The 19041-nt window shown below is 40.3% G+C and overlaps 1 protein-coding gene across 20 annotated transcripts in view; it reads right to left on the bottom strand.

Moving 5' to 3' along the window:
* Positions 1-19041, bottom strand: part of dlg1b (discs large MAGUK scaffold protein 1b) — a 124552-nt gene that overhangs the window by 27818 nt on the left and 77693 nt on the right. For 15 of the 20 annotated variants that reach the window (XM_073853792.1, XM_073853795.1, XM_073853807.1 and 12 more), the window contains one exon: positions 17684-17780. In XM_073853792.1, the coding sequence (XP_073709893.1) occupies positions 17684-17780 (97 nt within the window). Of the gene's footprint in view, positions 1-17347; positions 17382-17683; positions 17781-19041 lie in introns of all 20 variants that reach the window. The other 5 variants (XM_073853797.1, XM_073853810.1, XM_073853864.1 and 2 more) reach the window with 1 other exon arrangement.

Here is a 19041-nt window from a genome sequence, read left to right as displayed (position 1 = left end):
CGGGCAAACATGTACGCACATGTACGAAAGTTGGTACGCATATAGATCTCATCGACCCGAACAACTTTCGTACTCTAACATATTAGCTCCGCCCAACAGGAAGTCGGCCATTTTGGATTGTTTAAAAAATGCATGCGGTGAACTTTTAAATACTCCTCCTAGTGGATTAATGGGATTGACACCAAACGTGGTGATCATGAAGCTGAGACATTGTACTTGCTAAATTGCGAAGGGATTTTTGATATCTCGAACGGTTTTGTCATGGCGAGGCGACAAATTCATGGCGAAATCAGAGAAACAGGAAGTGTCTAATATCTAAGGCAAAAAATGTCTTATTGTGATGACACGCGGGGTGTTTGTTTGTCTGAAGATTCCGATCGCATCGATGTGCCTATTGTAAGTCTCGGGTGTAGCGCCACCACCAGGCGCCAGGAAGTGTTGCAGTCACAAAGGTTGATTTTTTTTACATTTCCATGTGATGTTCTTTTAAATACTCCTCCTAGAATGTTTATGCGATTGACACCAAAAGTGGTCAACATGATGCCAAGACATAGTAGATGATAAATTGCGAAGGGATTTTTGATATCTCAAACGTTGTTCCCATGACAACGCGTCAAACTTTACTTTCATTTTAAAGGCATATTTAAGCCCTTCAGTTGCATGCAGTGAACTTTTCAATACTCCTTCTAGGATATTCATGCGATTGACACCAAACGTGGTCAACATGATGCCGAGACATTGGAGATGATAAATAGTGAAGGGATTTTTGATATCTCAAACGCTGTTCCCATGGCAACGCGTCAAACTTTTTACTTTCATTTTAAAGGCTTATTTAAGCCTGACAGTCGCATGCAATGTTCTTTTTAATACTCCTTCTAGGGAAATAATGCAATTCACACCAGAAGTTGTCAACATGATGCTGAGACATTGTAGACGCTAAATTGCGAAGGAATTTTTGACATCTCTAACGCTGTTCCCATGGCAACGTGTCAAACTTTACTTTTATGTCAGGCATATTTAAGGCTCTTGGTGTGCTTAGATTGACTTTAAATTTGGCACACACATCAGATTTGTCGGCTGTTAAGTGTTGACAAAAACGTCAGATAAAGGCGTGTCTATTTAGTGGCTCACTAGCGCCCCCGTTTGTCTAAAATGTGGGGTTTCTTTTACCTACAGTACCTAAATGGGTCAGTAGCAGCATGATATTTACCCACTTGATGCACTTGCCCACCGTGCATCGTTTTCTCGGAGGCACCGTGTAGCGGTAAACAAACGTGCGAGGGCCCGCCATCGCTGCTTGCAGCTATATTTAGGGCCCGAGCACCGAGGAGCAGGCCAGAATGGCCTGCACCGAAAGGTGCGAAGCCCTATTGTTTTTGCTCGGATTATTATTTTTATTATTATTTTTTTTTTTATTTTTTTCAACACTTTTGGACTTTTTGAGTGCCTTAACATACTCGAAAACTCTTGAAATTTGGCACAGACGTCAGAGTCGTCCGTCATCGCAGAAATCCAAAGGCTGGAACACGGGCGTGGCACGGGGGCTCTGTAGCGCCCCCTGTAATTCAAAAACAAACATTGGGGCACAGATTGGGAAAAAATGTACGCACATGTACGAGAGTTGGTACACATATAGATCTCATCGACCCGAACAACTTTCGCCCTCTAACATTTAAGCTCCGCCCAACAGGAAGTCGGCTATTTTGGATTGTTTAAAAAATGCATGCGTTAAACTTTTTAATACTCCTTCTAGGGGATTCATGGGATTGACACCAAACGTGGTGATCATGATGTCGAGACATTGTACTTGCTAAATTGCGAAGGGATTTTTGATATCTCGAACGGTTCTGCCATGGTGAAGCGACAAAGTCATGGCGAAATCAGAGAAACAGGAAGTGTCTAATATCTAAGGCAAAAAATTTCTTATTGTAATGACACGCGGGGTGTTTGTTCATCTGAAGATTCCGATCGCATCGATGTGCCTATTGTGAGTCTCGGGTATAGCGCCACCACCAGGCGCCAGGAAGTGTGTCAGTCACGAAGCTGGATTTTTTTGACAGTTCCATGCAATGTTCTTTTAAATACTCCTTCTAGGATTTTCATGCGATTGACACAAGAAGTGGTCAACATGATGCTGAGACATTGTAGATGATAAATTGCGAAGGTATTTTTGATATCTCGAACGCTGTTCCCATGGCAATGCCGCAAACTTTACTTTTATTTCAGGCATATTTAGGGCTCTTGGCGTGCTTAGATTAACCTAAAAGTTGGCACATACATCAGAGTTGTCGACTGTTAAGTATGCACAAAAACGTCAGATATAGGCGTGTCTCTTGAGTGGCTCACTAGTGCCCCCGTTTGTCTAAAATGTGGGGTTTCTTTTACCTACAGTCCCCAAATGGCTCAATAACAACATTAAATAGCCAACTGATATTTACCCACTTGATGCCCTTGCCCACCGTGCATCGTTTTCTCGGACACACCGTGTAGCGGTAAAAAAATGTGCGAGGGCCCGCCATTGCTGCTTGCAGCTATATTTATTATTATTTTCCGAAATGAATCGCATTTTTGAAGGCCTAAACATGCTCAAAAACTCATGAAATTTTGCACACTCGTCAGAAGTGGTGAAAATTTACATGTGGTATAGGCGTCAGAAGTGGGCGTGAAGAAATGGCTCGATAGCGCCACCTGCAAAATTTCAAGAGAACATCCCCCCCGCCACGAAAAACGTACAGATATGAAATTTGGTAGGATCATCTATCACCCCAAGACCTACAAAAAAGTCTCTTGGAACTAAGCTCTAAACCCCACAGGAAGTCAGCCATTTTGAATTTTCTCTGTCATTTTTTGACATTTCCAAGCATCGTACTTTAACGAACTCCTCCCAGAGATTTAATCCGATCATCATCATATTTGGTCAGTATCATCTAAAGGCCTTTGTGATGCTAAATTGCGGAGCTTTTGACTTTTCGTTGGAGGGTGTGTCCGTGGCAGCCTGACAAATTTCAGCGTTTTCGCCATGAAACAGGAAGTTGTTCTAACTCAGACATACAATGTCCAATCTGCCCCACACTTCACATGTTTGATAAGGGTCTTGACCTGAACACATTTCAATGCCAATATTCAACTTCACTCATAGCGCCACCTAGAGGTAGGAGGAAATACCATGTTTTATGCTCTGATTTACTGCTCTTAGAGATTTAATCAAATCATCATCATATTTGGTCTGACTGATGTTAAGCCCTTTTCCTTGATAAATTGCGAAGATCTTGACTTTTCGTTGAAGGGCGTGTCCGTGGCGGCCTGGCAAAGCGTGATGTTTCGCCATGAAACAGGAAGTTGTTATAACTCAGGCATACAATGTCCGATCTGCCCCTGACTTCACACGTTTGATAAGGGTCCAGGCCTGAACACATCAACATGGCATAATTCAGTAACACTCATAGCGCCACCTAGAGGCAGCAGGAAATACCATGTTTTACGCTGTGATTTACTGCTCTTAGATATTTAACCATATCAACATCATATTTCACCAGTGTAATCTCAAGACCTTGTGTGATGATAAAAAGCAACGACCTTGACTTTTCATTAAAGGGCGTGTCCGTGGCGGCCTCGCAAAGTATCGGTAAATGAATCGCATTTTTGACAGGCTAAACAAGCTCAAAAAGTCATAAAACGTTGCACACATGTCAGAAGTGGCGAAAATTTACATGTGGCATAGGCGCCAGAAGTGGGCGTGTAGAAATTGCTCGATAGCGCCACCTGCAAAATTTCAAGCGAACAGCCCCCCCCGCTACGAAAAATGTACAGATACGAAATTTTGTAGGATCATCTATCACTCCAAGACCTACAAAAAAGTCTCTTGGAGCGAAGCTCTAAACCCCACAGGAAGTCGGCCATTTTGAATTTTTGCCTTGATTTTTGTGCAAATTTGGTCATTTCCAGGCTTCATACTGCAACAAACTCCTCCTACAGATTTAATCCGATCATCGTCATATTTGGTCGGTCTTATCTAAAGGCCTTTGCGATGCTAAATTGCAGAGATCTTTACTTTTCGTTGGAGGGTGTGTCCGTGGCGGGCTGCCAAATTTCGGTGTTTTCGCCATGAAACAGGAAGTGGCTCTAACTCAGGTATACAATGTCCAATCTGCCCCACGCTTCACATGTTTGATTAGGGTCTTGGCCTGAACACATTTCAATGCCAATATTCAGCTTCAGTCATAGCCCCACCTAGAGGTAGCAGGAAATACCATGTTTTACGCTATGATTTACTGCTCTTAGAGATTTAATCAAATCATCATCATATATGGTTAGATTGATGTAAAGCCCTCTGCGGTGATAAATTGTGAATATCTTGACTTTTCATTGAAGGGCGTGTCCGTGGCGGCCTGGCAAAGTGTGATGTTTCGCCATGAAACAGGAAGCTGTTGTAATTCAGACATACATTGTTCGATCTGCCCCAGACTTCACATGTTTGATAAGGTTCTTGGCCTGAACACATTTCAATGCCAATATTCAGCTTCAGTCATAGCACCACCTGCTGCACACAGGCGGTGTGGCACATCAGTTTCCCTTTGAATATCCACCTGTATTTACCCACTTTAATTCATATCCCCCTGGTTCACTGCTTTACTAATGCCGTAGGGTAGCGGTGCACATGCGTGCGAGGGCCCTTCCATCGCTGCTTGCAGCTTTAATTAGGGCCCGAGCACCGAGGAGCAGGCCAGAATGGCCTGCACCGAAAGGTGCGAAGCCCTATTGTTTTTGCTCGAATTTATTATTTTTTTTTTTATTTTTATTTTTATTTTTTTTAACACTTTTGGGCATTTTGGGTGCCTTAACATACTCGAAAACTCTTGAAATTTGGCACAGCCGTCAGAGTCGTCCGTCATTGCGAACGGGCAAAGGCTGGAACACGGGCGTGGCACAGGGGCTCTGTAGCGCCCCCTGTAATGCAAGAAAAAACATTGGTGCACAGATCGTGCAAACATGTACGCACATGTACGAGAGTTGGTACGCATATAGATCTCATCGATCCGAACAACTTTCGCCCTCTAACATTTTAGCTCCGCCCAACAGGAAGTCAGCCATTTTGGATTGTTTAAAAAATGCATGCAGTGAACTTTTAAATACTCCTTCTAGGGGATTCATGGGATTGACACCAAACGTGGTGATCATGATGTCAAGACATTGGACTTGCTAAATTGCGAAGGGATTTTTGATATCTCGAACGGTTCTGCCATGGCGAGGCGACAAAGTCATGGCGAATTCAGAAAAACAGGAAGTGTCTAATATCTAAGGCAAAAAAAGTCTTATTGTGATGCCATGCGGAGTGTTTGTTCTTCTGAAGATTCCGATCGCATTGATGTGCCTATTGTGACTCCCGGGTATAGCGCCACCACCAGGCGCCAGGAAGTGTGTCAGTCATGAACTTTTAAATACTTCTCCTAGGGAATTCATACGATTGACACCAAACGTGGTGAAGATGATGCTGAGACATTGGACTTGCTAAATTGCGAAGGGATTTTTGATATCTCGAACGGTGTTGCCATGGCGAGGCGACAAATTTATGGCGAATTCAGAGAAACAGGAAGTGTCTAATATCTAAAGCAAAAAATTTCTTATTGGGATGAAACGCAGTGTGTATGTTCGGCCAAGGATTCCGATCGCATCGATGTGCATATTGTGAGTTTTGGGTATAGCGCCACCAACAGGCACCAGGAAGTGTGGCAGTCACAAAAGGTGGATTTTTGACAGTTCCATGCGATGTTCTTTTAAATACTCCTCCTAGGATTTTCATGCGATTGACACCAAAAGTGGTCAACATGATGCTGAGGCATTGTAGATGATAAATTGCGAAGGGATTTTTGATATCTCGAATGCTGCTCCCATGGCAACACGTAAAATTTTACTTTCATTTTCAGGCATATTTAAGCACTTGGCATGCACTTTGGGTGCCTTAACATGCTCGAAAACACCGGGAATTTGGCACAGACCTCAAAGTCATTGGCCATTAGGACCGGGCAAATGCTGGAACACGGGCGTGGCGGTAGTGCTCTGTAGCGCCCCCTATAATGCAAAAAAATTATTGGTGCACAAATCGGGCAAACATGTAAGCACATGTACGAGAGTTGGTACGTATATAGATCCCATCGACCGAACAGCTTTCACAATCAAACCTATTAGCTCCGCCCAACAGGAAGTCGGCCATTTTAGATGGTTTCAAAAATGCATACGGTGAACTTTTGAATACTCCTTCTAGGGGATTCATGGGATTGACACCAAACGTGGTGAACATGATGCCGAGACATTGTACTTGCTAATTTGCGTAGGGATTTTTGATATCTCGAACGGTTCTGTCATGGCGAGGCGACAAATTCATTGCGAAATCAGAGAAACAAGAAGTGTCTAATATCTAAGGTAAAAAATGTCTTATTGTGATGACACACGGGGTGTTTGTTCGTCTGAAGATTCTGATCGCATCGATGTGCCTATTGTGAGTCTCGGGTATAGCGCCACTACCAGGCGCCAAGAAGTGTTGCAGACACAAATGTTGATTTTTTTGACAGTTCCATGTGATGTTCTTTTAAATACTCCTCCTAGAATGTTTATGCGATTGACACTAAAAGTGGTCAACATGATGCTGAGACATTGTAGATGCTAAATTGCGAAGGATTTTTTGACATCTCGAACGCTGTTGCCATGGCAACGCTTCAAACTTTACTTTAATTTCAGGCATATTTAAGGCTCATGGCGTGCTTAGATTAACTTTGATGTGTGTGCCAAATTTAGAGTTGTCGGCTGTTAAGTGTTGACAAAAAGGTCAGATAAAGGCGTGTCTATTAAGTGGCTCACTAGTGCCCCCGTTTGTCTAAAATGTGGGGTTTCTTTTACCTACAGTACCCAAATTGGTCAGTAGCAACATGAAATAGTCCACTGATATTTACCCACTTGATGCACGTGCCCACCGTGCATCGTTTTCTCGGAGGCACCGTGTAGTGTTAAAAAAACGTGCGAGGGCCCGCCATCGCTGCTTGCAGCTATATTTAGGGCCCGAGCACCGAGGAGCAGGCCAGAATGGCCTGCACCGAAAGGTGCGAAGCCCTATTGGTTTTGCTCGAATTTATTATTTTTTTTTTTTTTATTATTTTTATTTTTTTTAACACTTTTGGGCATTTTGGGTGCCTTAACATACTCGAAAACTCTTGAAATTTGGCACAGACGTCAGAGTCGTCCGTCATTGCAAATGGGCAAAGGCTGGAACACGGGCGTGGCACGGGGGCTCTGTAGCGCCCCCTGTAATGCAAAACAAAACATTGATGCACAGATCGTGCAAACATGTACGCACATGTACGAGAGTTGGTACGCATATAGATCTCATCGACCCGAACAACTTTCGCCCTCTAACATTTAAGCTCCGCCCAACAGGAAGTCAGCTATTTTGGATTGTTTAAAAAATGCATGCGTTGAACTTTTGAATACTCCTCCTAGAGGATGCATGCGATTGACACCAAAAGTGGTGAACATGATGTCGAGACATTGGACTTGCTAAATTGCGAAGGGATTTTTGATATCTCGAACGGTTCTGCCATGGCGAGCCGACAAAGTTGTGGCGAAATCAGAGAAACAGGAAGTGTCTAATATCTAAAGCAAAAAATGTCTTATTGTAATGACACGCGGGGTGTTTGTTCGTCTGAAGATTCCGATCGCATCGATGTGCCTATTGTGAGTCTCGGGTATAGCGCCACCACCAGGCGCCAGGAAGTGTGTCAGTCACAAAGCTGGATTTTTTTGAAAGTTCCATGCAATGTTCTTTTAAATACTCCTTCTAGGATTTTCATGCGATTGACACCAAAAGTGGTCACCATGATGCCGAGACATTGTAGATGATAAATTGCGAAGGGATTTTTGATATCTCAAACGCTGTTCCCATGGCAACGCGTCAAACTTTACTTTCATTTTAAAGGCATATTTAAGCCTTTCAGTTCCATACAGTTAACTTTTAAATACTCCTTCTAGGATTTTCATGCGATTGACACCAAAAGTGGTCAACATGATGCCGAGACATTGTAGATGATAAATTGCGAAGGGATTTTTGATATCTCAAACGCTGTTCCCATGGCAACGCGTCAAACTTTACTTTCATTTTAAAGGCATATTTAAGCCTTTCAGTTCCATACAGTTAACTTTTAAATACTCCTTCTAGGATTTTCATGCGATTGACACCAAAAGTGGTCAACATGATGCCGAGACATTGTAGATGATAAATTGCGAAGGGATTTTTGATATCTCAAACGCTGTTCCCATGGCAACGCGTCAAACTTTACTTTCATTTTAAAGGCATATTTAAGCCTTTCAGTTCCATACAGTTAACTTTTAAATACTCCTTCTAGGATTTTCATGCGATTTACACGAGAAGTGGTCAACATGATGCCGAGACATTGTAGATGATAAATTGCGAAGGGATTATGATATCTCAAACGCTGTTGCCATGGCAATGCATCAAACTTTACTTTCATTTTTACACATATTTAAGGCTGACAGTTACATGCTGTGAACCTTTAAATACTCCTCGTATGGGATTCATGCGATTGACACCAGAAGTGGTCAACATGATGCCGAGACATTGTAGATGATAAATTGCGAAGGAATTTTAGACATCTCGAACGCTGTTCTCATGGCAACGCGTCAAACTTTACTTTAATTTCAGGCATGTTTAAGGCTCTTGGCGTGCTTAGTTGAACTTTAAATTTGGCACACACATCCAGAGATGTATAAAGTACTAGGGACCCAGAGTTGAGTAAAAGTACAAGTGCTCTATCAAAAAAGTGAGCACACCACTTAAGTGGAAGTACTGAAGTATTAAACATGTTTTGTACTTAAGTATTGCAAGTAGTTTATTTTAAAATATACTACTCAAGTACTGAAAGTAAAAGTACAAGTATTGTGTAATGTAGTTATTAAAGAAAACAGTCAAAAGTTTGAATATAATATTGTTTATATTATTTCAAATGTTTAAGCTAAAGGACACTCACAATTGCTTTGGCTGTAGCAGGAGTACAAGGACAGGAATGTTCAGATTAATTTAACTAATATGGCAATAGAGAATTCAGAATTAATAAAATATTAGTCGATGTAATGGTAATAGGTAAAGGTACAAGATGTTTCAATGTATTTAGGTTTCCTTCTTTCGCGCACACTCGCCCTTTCTCGCGAATTCTCTCTCTCTATCGGTCTCTCTCGTGCACTTTGGTTCTCTCTTCACTTCACATTTGTCCACAACCGCGGCTCATATTTGTGAGTAAGAGGGAGGGAGGGGTCCGCTCTTCACTATCTCCTATTGGTTTAGACCACAATCTGTGTGTGTTTCTAATGTGTATCACCGCTCCGGCAGTGATAATGTAGGTTTGGAATGATTTGTAACATTTGAGTGTAACGAGTAACTATGCAGCACATAAAAAATGTATTGGAGTAAAAGTATTAAACTCATCGAAAATATGTACTGAAGTAAAAGTGGAAGTAGGAGAAAAAAAGAATACTTCAGTAGAGTACAGATACTGCCTATTAGTACTTAAGTACAGTAGTGAAGTAGTTCTACTTCGTTACTATACATCTCTGCACACATCAGAGTTTTCGGCTGTTAAGTGTTGACAAAAAGGTCAGACATAGGCGTGTCTCTTAAGTGGCTCACTAGTGCACCTGTTTGTCTAAAATGTGGGGTTTCTTTTACCTACAGTCCCCAAATGGCTCAGAAACAACATTAAATAGCCCACTGATATTTTACCCACTTGATGCCCTTGCCCACCGTGCATCGTTTTCTCGGACGCACCATGTAGCGGTAAAAAAACGTGCGAGGGCCCGCCATTGCTGCTTGCAGCTATATTTATTATTTTTTTTCTTTTTCTCCGACTTCAGCGGGCCTTTAGAGGGCCTAAACATACTCGAAAACTCATGAAGTTTTGCACAGATGTCAAGAGTGATGAAAATTTAAATGTGGTGTATGCTTTAGAATTAGGCGTGAGAAAATGGCTCTATAGCGCCACCTACAAATTTTCAACGAAGCAGCCCTCGGACTGTGTTTGACGTACAATTACGAAATTCGGTACGCGTCTGTAGCATGACAAGACCTACAAAAAAGTCTCTTGGAGCGAAGCCGTAAACCAAACAGGAAGTCAGCTATTCGGAGTTATTTTTGTGATTTGGGCGCAGTTTTTGTCATTTCCAGGCGTCATACTTTAACTAACTCCTCCTACAGTTTTTGTCGGATCATCTTCATATTTGGTGAGTGTCATCTTAAGGCCTTTGTGATGCTAAATTGCGAAGGATTTGACTCTACGTAAAAATTTGTGTCGGTTCTGGCCCGACAAAGTTTGATGTTTTCCAATGAAACAGGAAGTTGCTGGAACTCATGCATACAATGTCCGATCTGTCCCAAATTTCACATGATTGCTAAGAGTCCTGACCTGAACACATCTACATAACAATTTTCATTTATAGCCATAGCGCCACCAGCTGGCAACCTGAAGGAGCATGTTTTAGCGCCACTTTCAAATATTGAATTAAGCAGCCCTTGGACTGTGTTTTACTTACATGTACGAATTTCGGTATGCTCATGTATTATTACAAGCCCTACAAAAAAGTCTCTTGGAGCAATGCCCTACACCAAACAGGAAGTCAGCTATTTTGAATTATTTCTCAGATTTTGGCTCAGTTTTTCTCATTTCCAGCAGTCATACTTTAACTAACTCCTCCTACAGTTTTTGTCGGATCATCATCATATTTGGCGAGTGTCATCTTAAGGCCTTTGTGATGCTAAATTGCGAAGGATTTGATTCTATATTAAAATTTGTGTCTATTTCGGCCAGCCAAAGTTTGATGTTTCGCTATGAAACAGGTTGCTGGAACTCAGGCATACAGTGTCCGATCCGTCCCAAACTTCACATGATTGCTAAGAGTCCTGGACTGAACACATCTACATGTCAATAGTCACTTATGGTTATAGCGCCACCAGCTGGCAACAGGAAGTGACATGTTTACAATGATTATCCAATGTCTGATCTGTCCCAAACTTTACATGATTAATAAGAGTCCTGGCTGAACACATCTACATGTCAATAGTCACTTATGGTTATAGCGCCACCAGCTGTCAACAGGAAGTGACATGTTTACACTGATTATCCAATGTCTGATCTGTCCCAAACTTTACATGATTAATAAGAGTCCTGGCTGAACACATCTACATGTCAATAGTCACTTATGGTTATAGCGCCACCAGCTGGCAACAGGAAGTGACATGTTTACAATGATTATCCAATGTCTGATCTGTCCCAAACTTCACATGATTAATAAGAGTCCTGGAGTGAACACATCTACAGGTCATTAGTCACTTATGGTTATAGCGCCACCAGCTGGCAACAGGAAGTGACATGTTTACAATGATTATCCAATGTCTGATCTGTCCCAAACTTCACCTGATTAATAAGAGTCCTGGACTGAACACATATACATGTCAATAGTCACTTATGGTTATAGCGCCCCCAGCTGGCAACAGGAAGTGACATGTTTACACTGATTATGCAATGTCCGATCTTTCCCTAAACTTCACATGATTAATAAGAGTCCTGGACTGAACACATCTACATGTCAATAGTCACTTATGGTTATAGCGCCACCAGCTGACAACAGGAAGTGACATGTTTACACTGATTATGCAATGTCTGATCTGTCCCAAACTTCACATGATTAATAAGAGTCCTGGAGTGAACACATATACATGTCAATAGTCACTTATGGTTATAGCGCCACCAGCTGGCAACAGGAAGTGACATGTTTACACTGATTATGCAATGTCCGATCTTTCCCTAAACTTCACATGATTAATAAGAGTCCTGGACTGAACACATCTACATGTCAATAGTCACTTATGGTTATAGCGCCACCAGCTGACAACAGGAAGTGGCATGTTTACACTGATTATGCAATGTCTGATCAGTCCCAAACTTCACATGATTAATAAGAGTCCTGGACTGAACACATCTACATGTCAATAGTCACTTATGGTTATAGCGCCACCAGCTGGCAACAGGAAGTGACATGTTTACACTGATTATGCAATGTCCGATCTTTCCCTAACTTCACATGATTAATAAGAGTCCTGGACTGAACACATCTACATGTCAATAGTCACTTATGGTTATAGCGCCACCAGCTGGCAACAGGAAGTGACATGTTTACACTGATTATGCAATGTCCGATCTTTCCCTAACTTCACATGATTAATAAGAGTCCTGGACTGAACACATCTACATGTCAATAGTCACCAGTGTTGGGCAAGTTACTAAAAAATTAGTAATTAGTTACAGTTACTAATTACTTCTTTTAAAAGTAACTGAATTACTCTACCGGTTACTGTATATCAAAAGTAATTAGTTACTTAGAAAAGTAACTTTTAAGTTACTTTTATGTCTGCTTTTTAAATGTAAATATGAACAGTACTGAACAGTCAAACAGTAAAATGATATGGATGGGCTATTTTACACGTAAGACTCTAATATATCACATTCTGTAGGAGCCTATTTTGCTTTAGATTCAACCTTTGAATATTTTTGTTAGAAATTATCTTAATATTTAAACTTAGTTTATTTATGTATATCATTTAGACCATTTAGACAAATATTCTGCATGTTTACAAAAATATAAAATGTGTTAAAATTGTGTAGTGTCTCTTTAAAAATTTGGAGACAATTGTGTCAACATGTCAAATTTTCTAAAATAAATTATAATTTTTCTGATTTCATATTTATTTTAATAAGTTAGAAACGTCTCCGCTGTGTCCTGCTGACAGGCACGTTGCGCGTGCAGCAGATGAGGCAAATTATGGGTCCTCCGAAGGTTAGACCGTCTCATTTCAGTTCTCTTCGCGAACTTCTGAGCGCCTTGAATGGCCGAGTGCTCACCTTTTATTGCATGCTTAGTAGGGTGCAGCCCTTGAATTGGAACACAGCTTGTGAAGCTTGCCGCAGGGACTGCGCTCTTTGGTCATATATTGTTTGTTTTCTGTTGGATTTAAATGATACACAGGATTAAAGGAAGATATTTATTCAGAAAACGGAGTAGGCTACGTGGATTGTTTTGTCGGACGGACACAGAGCGAGTGGATTGTTTTGTCAGACGGACACAGAGCGAGTGGATTTTTTGTTCGGATACGGAGAGACTGAAACTAAAACTAAAAGCGAGCTCACACATACTATGGAGTTTTAACACGGGTGTACACCGCAGTGTGAATATTTTAGTGGAAACAACAATCGCGGATCGTTCTCTTCCATGAAGCCGATGTAAACATCTAAGAATATATGAACATTTCTTAGATTTATTACCTTTGTGGATTACAATTGCAAGTTGATGTCATACTGCGATTGCTTGGTGAAGATAATTTACAAACATGAGACCGGATGGATTATGACTTGCGCACAATTTTTAAACAAAGGTATGTTGTCCCGTTTCGATTTTTCATGTTCATTCTATATGCACTGTCAGCTATGATGAAGTGTAATGAATCATTGCGCCGCCAACTACAGTCCTGCGACGTCAGATATGTCTTGTCTATTTTTTACAAAATAGAGTAACGCGAGTAACGAACTCATTTAAATTTCAGTAATTGTAATTGCGTTACTTGATTTAAAAAAATAGTGGAGTTACAGTAACGCGTTACTCCCATCACTGATAGTCACTTATGATGCCAATAGTCAGTTACGGTCATAGCGCCACCAGCTGGTAACAGGAAGTTACATGTTTACAATGATAATACTCTCTCTCTCATGCTATCTTACACGATGCTACCTCGCTGTCATTTGTAATTAGCAACAGGAAATGTGGCACATTATACTACACTTTTAAATGGTTCACCTATGTTTACATGCTTAAATGCAGGGACGTGCACAGGGGGGTTGCTCAGGTTGCCCGGGCAACTGCCCATATGCCCTTCTCGACTCAAGTTGCCCTTCCGAGGTGGAACATTTTTTACGTTTACTTCGTTTACATTGTGCAGCGTTACTTCGTTACTCTATTTTAATTAATTACGAAATTTATATTTTATTTTTAAATCGCTGTCTCGTGTTTCTGAGGCATTCGCGAATTAATGACTCGTTTGAGTCGATTCCTTACAAAATGTTGCAAATAAATGAGTCTTTTGAATCGATTCTTTACAAAGCAAATGGGCCAAACGTTTGAATTGGTTCGCGAATCAGTTTGAATGAATTGTTCAGATCGCTGAATCGTCTGATGCTGTTTTACTCGTAGCCTATGTAGAAACACGCAGAATATAAACAGTTTTGGGTGACGAGGATATGAATTTACCAGTCTTTTAACTAAAAGCAGCACTTCACACATGTACCCGCCGTTATATATACGCGTGACCTGTTCGTCGTCAAACACAGTTAAACACGCGCAGCCTCCAGAAGATCCATCGATGATTGACGTCTGATTCGCTGTATACTGTACTGATGTAAGTGATCTTCACAAAACACACGCGACATGACAACATAAGAAAACATGAGTTTTGTCTAAAATCAGTTTGTATCATGTAAGTGTAAACTCTCAATGTCCTCAGACCATTTTAGGAGATTCTAACTTTATAGTGAATGCAAAACTCTTATCAGTTTACAGTCTGATATTTCAGCTATAAGCTACATCAACATTGAGAGTTAATTTGTAATGCTTGTCTATTTTGCGTTTGTATTATTTTTTCTGTACTGTTTGTGTATGTTGCAGTTTCACACAATGTATAAGTGCCCTTCAGTATTGCTCTGTTTGCTGTGGAGTCAAGAAATGTCTAAACATTAAAAGATGAACATGATACAAAAATACAGAATCTGTCACGTCATTTTTTTATGGGCGCTGAGCCTCTTTTTTTACAGTCTATGCACTGAGCTGTGTCCTGATTGTTAACACATGAAAAGCATAAAATGTGTAGGATCAGTGTAGGATCAGTTTAATTCACTTGTGTGCATTTGTGTACAACAAACATAAGTCAGCATTTTAATGCTGTTGTTCTTTGTTGTTAAAGCATGTATGTGTTGAAACATAAACAAAGATTAATTCAATGTGACATTCTAAACTTCTGACATACTGATATTTATCTTACCAATATCTGGTCTCCACAGCAAAAAGAAAAATGTTGTCTTTACTGTTCTGATACTTATGGAGGGCACTGTATTGTGTGTGTGTGTGTGTGTGTGTGTGCGTGTGTGTGTGTGTGGGCGTGCATGTATGTATACCTAGATTTATTTTTTCATGAGTAACTAGTAACTCGCTACTTGAGTATTATTTTCATTGCATACTTTTTACTTCTACTTGAGTAATTATTTCTTTACTCACTTGTTCTTTTACTTAAGTAAAGTTATTGGCTACTCTTTCCACCTCTGTTGAAATCTTCATAAATCCAGGCTGAGTTTGCCATGTTAGCCTAAATAATTAGACAGATAGCAGCTTGCTACCATAGCTTGCAGACAAGCAGCCTAGGCTACTATTTTTTTGGTAGGCATTAGGCAAACATGTTTGGTGATTTTAATAAAGACCCTGTTATTCTCAGTCCTTCATATAGGCCGTAAGTTTTTTTTCATGGGGGGTGCCCTTTTTTTAGGACAGAGCAACTGCCCCTAAAAATTCCTGTGCACGTCCCTGCTTAAATGCCTATTTACTACTGTTCCCTTTAATTCTTCTCATGCCACGGCGTGGCGGTGTCAGGTGTGCGAGGGCCCTTCCATCACTGCTTGCAGTTTTAATATATGTTTGGGTTCCTTTAATTTTGGCATTTACAAGTTTATATGAGCTTGCTAGGATTTCATTTTTATAACAGATACACAGAGCATAAGGATGCCCGGCCTAGTCTAGTTTATTTTATTATTCATTTTAGTATATTTCCTGTCCCAATGCATGCATTTGTTGTGAGATTACCTTTTTGATCAAAGTAGCCTATATTGCCTTGATTTTTCTCAAGGATGTTAAATATTTACTTTAAAAGTCTATTTTAAATAGCTATTTATGTGATATTTCTATCTGCTGTTGAAATTACTTATCTAATTTGAAAATATCTTAAATGATCGGATTTTACAGCCATCACTGTTTGAATGGTGTCCTAAATAACACAAGCCCTTCATACAAGTAACTGTATAACAGTTTATGTGCACTATTTTGAAATTAGACACGATAAGTATGACGTTAAGACGAACGCACGTTCTCCACGCGCATATAAATTAGACACGGTAGTATGACGTTAAGACGAACGCACGTTCTCCACGCGTATAACAGACGCACGTTCTTTACGCGCATGTCACGCGCACGTTAACACGTCTTTAAGCTTGGTTTGGAAAGAAATGACACAAAGCGAGCGCCATAATTACCTTAACTAAGAATTGTTCATACATCCCTCTATCATCTGTGTGCGTGCACGTAAGCGCTAGAGCGCGCTGCGACGCTACGATAGCATTTAGATTAGCCCCATTCATTCAATGGTACCATTTAGAGATAAAGTTAGACACACACAGATGATAGAGGGATGTATCAACAATTCTTAGTTAAGGTAATAACATATTTTAATATTGAAAATGAGTAGACTATTCCTTTAAGACATTCACTATAAATACAAAAGACATCATACTGGACAAAATATGTTAGCCAAAAACAATGCAAATGTTTTTTTACTTCATTTGAAAATGTTATGGCAGCGGGAATGAATATCATTATTTGAACAATATTTATAGTTAATAAACTTTGTGTCTTTAGAAACTATTCAGGTTCATTGAAAATAGTCAGATCGTTCTTGAGTTGGACATCGCTATTGCGTTTTGGAGCATGCAGCGCATTTACTCACGACGGCTAATAATATTAATGATAAGATTAAAATAACATTTAAAGCAGTCATTTTTACAATGCTTTCCTCACAAAAATCAATCTTAGGTCAATGACTGGACAAACGAAAGACATTTTTATTAAAAATAAATGAGATCAAAGCAAAATCTAAATCTTTTTGCGTAAACCCCGGGAACCTCTTCACGTACCCCCTGGGGTACGTGTACCCCCGGTTGGGAATCACTGACATAGAGGTACTGACAGGAGATTTCACAAAACACAACCTCGACAAACACTAAAAGATCCCAACCCTTCACCTCCACCAATACCAACAGTAAGAAAACAGTGTGTCTTCTGCATGGAGAAGCTGGGACAAACTAAATGTGTTCCCTAAAAATAGATCAGAATGAGCTGTGTGATTGAGAAAAATGAGAGATGTAAGAGAAAGACAGGTCTGGTCCAGAGGTGACCGAGCGGTCATCCACAGGGAAGCACTTACTCTGGCCTTTGGAAAGCATGTCGTCTGGGTTGTCCTGTGGAGCAGTCATGTAGGGAGCAACAAAAGAGACAACAACCACAAGAGTAAATGGGTTACTGAGACACTCTGAGGCCTGGTCCGACCACTAGGCACAACAGGCATCAAGGTGGCAAAAAGCTTTGAAGTTGGATGCTAAACCACAACACCTACAGTAATGTTGTTGTGACTCGAGAGAGATTTGATCCCTGTCGTGCCCAGTGGAGCAGTGCCCACCTCTGTCTTTATGACCTACTGCCCTAATTTCACCCAGCATTGAGCTGTGACGCTGCTTTCAGTGGCAGGACAGTCTGTACTTACGGTCCACATCACTTGTTTCTTGCTCACTCGTCTCCTTGTTCTTGTAGAAGGTGAACTTGCGGGAAAAGAGGTTCTTTTTACGCTTGTCATTGAGGGACTGCAGGAAGAGAAGGAGGGGGAGGGCAAAAGAAAAGAAGGACATGGAAGAGGGCTGTCTAATGTCCATATGGAGAAAATAAAAATGATGATTGATCTGCTATCTGCTTTGTGGACCCTGATAGATCATACTGCTTCAGTATGGCCATTGGCATTAGATTCAAAACGCATTTATATAACAGTTAGTTCTAGTAAAATATAACACTATAAAAAAAATCCTTGTTGCACTTAAATGTTTAAGTTTAAGCAATTTGAATTAACAAGTCATTTCGACCCCATTGACCAGTGAGGAGCTGGTATAAATAAATAAAAAACTTTTTAAATCATTTCTAGCAACTTCTAACAAGCCAAAAAAGTTGAAACGACTTATTAATTCAAGTTCCAACAATGAATTTTTACAGTGTGGTGTTTTAAGAGTGCTGATATTTAAAGTAACAGCACTAAGACATAGGAATGCATAACGATTAATCGCGATTAATCTATAGCAGAACAAAAGTTCCTGTCCACATCACATACATGTGCGAACCGTGTACAATACTTATGTAAATATGTACACATGCATGTATAATTTTAAGAAAGAAAAAAATATATTTATATATAATATGAATTATACATAAATATACATACACATGTAAACATTTCTTAAATATACACATGCATGTGTGTGCATTTACAGTGCGGAAAATAAGCACTTGAACACCCTGCTATTTTGCAAGTTCTCCCACTTAGAAATCATGGAGGGGTCTGAAATTGTCATCGTAGGTGCATGTCCACCGCGAGAAACACCATCTAAAAAAAAAAAATCCAGAAATCACAATGTATGATTCTATGGGGTGGACAGGTGTCTTTATGCAGCTAACAACCTCAAACAGGTGCATCTAATTTAGGGTAATAAATGGGTGGAGGTGGACATTTTAAAGGCAGACTAACAGGTCTTTGAGGGTCAGAATTCTAGCTGATAGACAGGGGTTCAAATACTTATTTGCAGCGGTATCAAACAAATAAATAGTTGAAAAAAACGTACATTGTGTTTAATTTTTTTCAGATTATGTCTCCCACAGCGGACACGCCCCCACGATGACAACCCAAGACCCCTCCATGATCTCTAAGGGTGTTCAAATACCCACTTTCTCACCGTATTTATACAAAGTTATTATACACAGCCCACACACATACATGATGCAAACAAAAACCTCCACTCTGCCACAGACAAATCGCGATCAATCGCCATGCATCCCTTATGGTTGCTTCACACGATTTTA

Source organism: Misgurnus anguillicaudatus, chromosome 2 (genome assembly GCF_027580225.2).
Source record: "Misgurnus anguillicaudatus chromosome 2, ASM2758022v2, whole genome shotgun sequence".
Lineage (NCBI taxonomy): Eukaryota > Metazoa > Chordata > Actinopteri > Cypriniformes > Cobitidae > Misgurnus > Misgurnus anguillicaudatus.
Note: the sequence above shows the minus strand (reverse complement) of the source record. Positions and strands in the feature narration are given on the sequence as shown.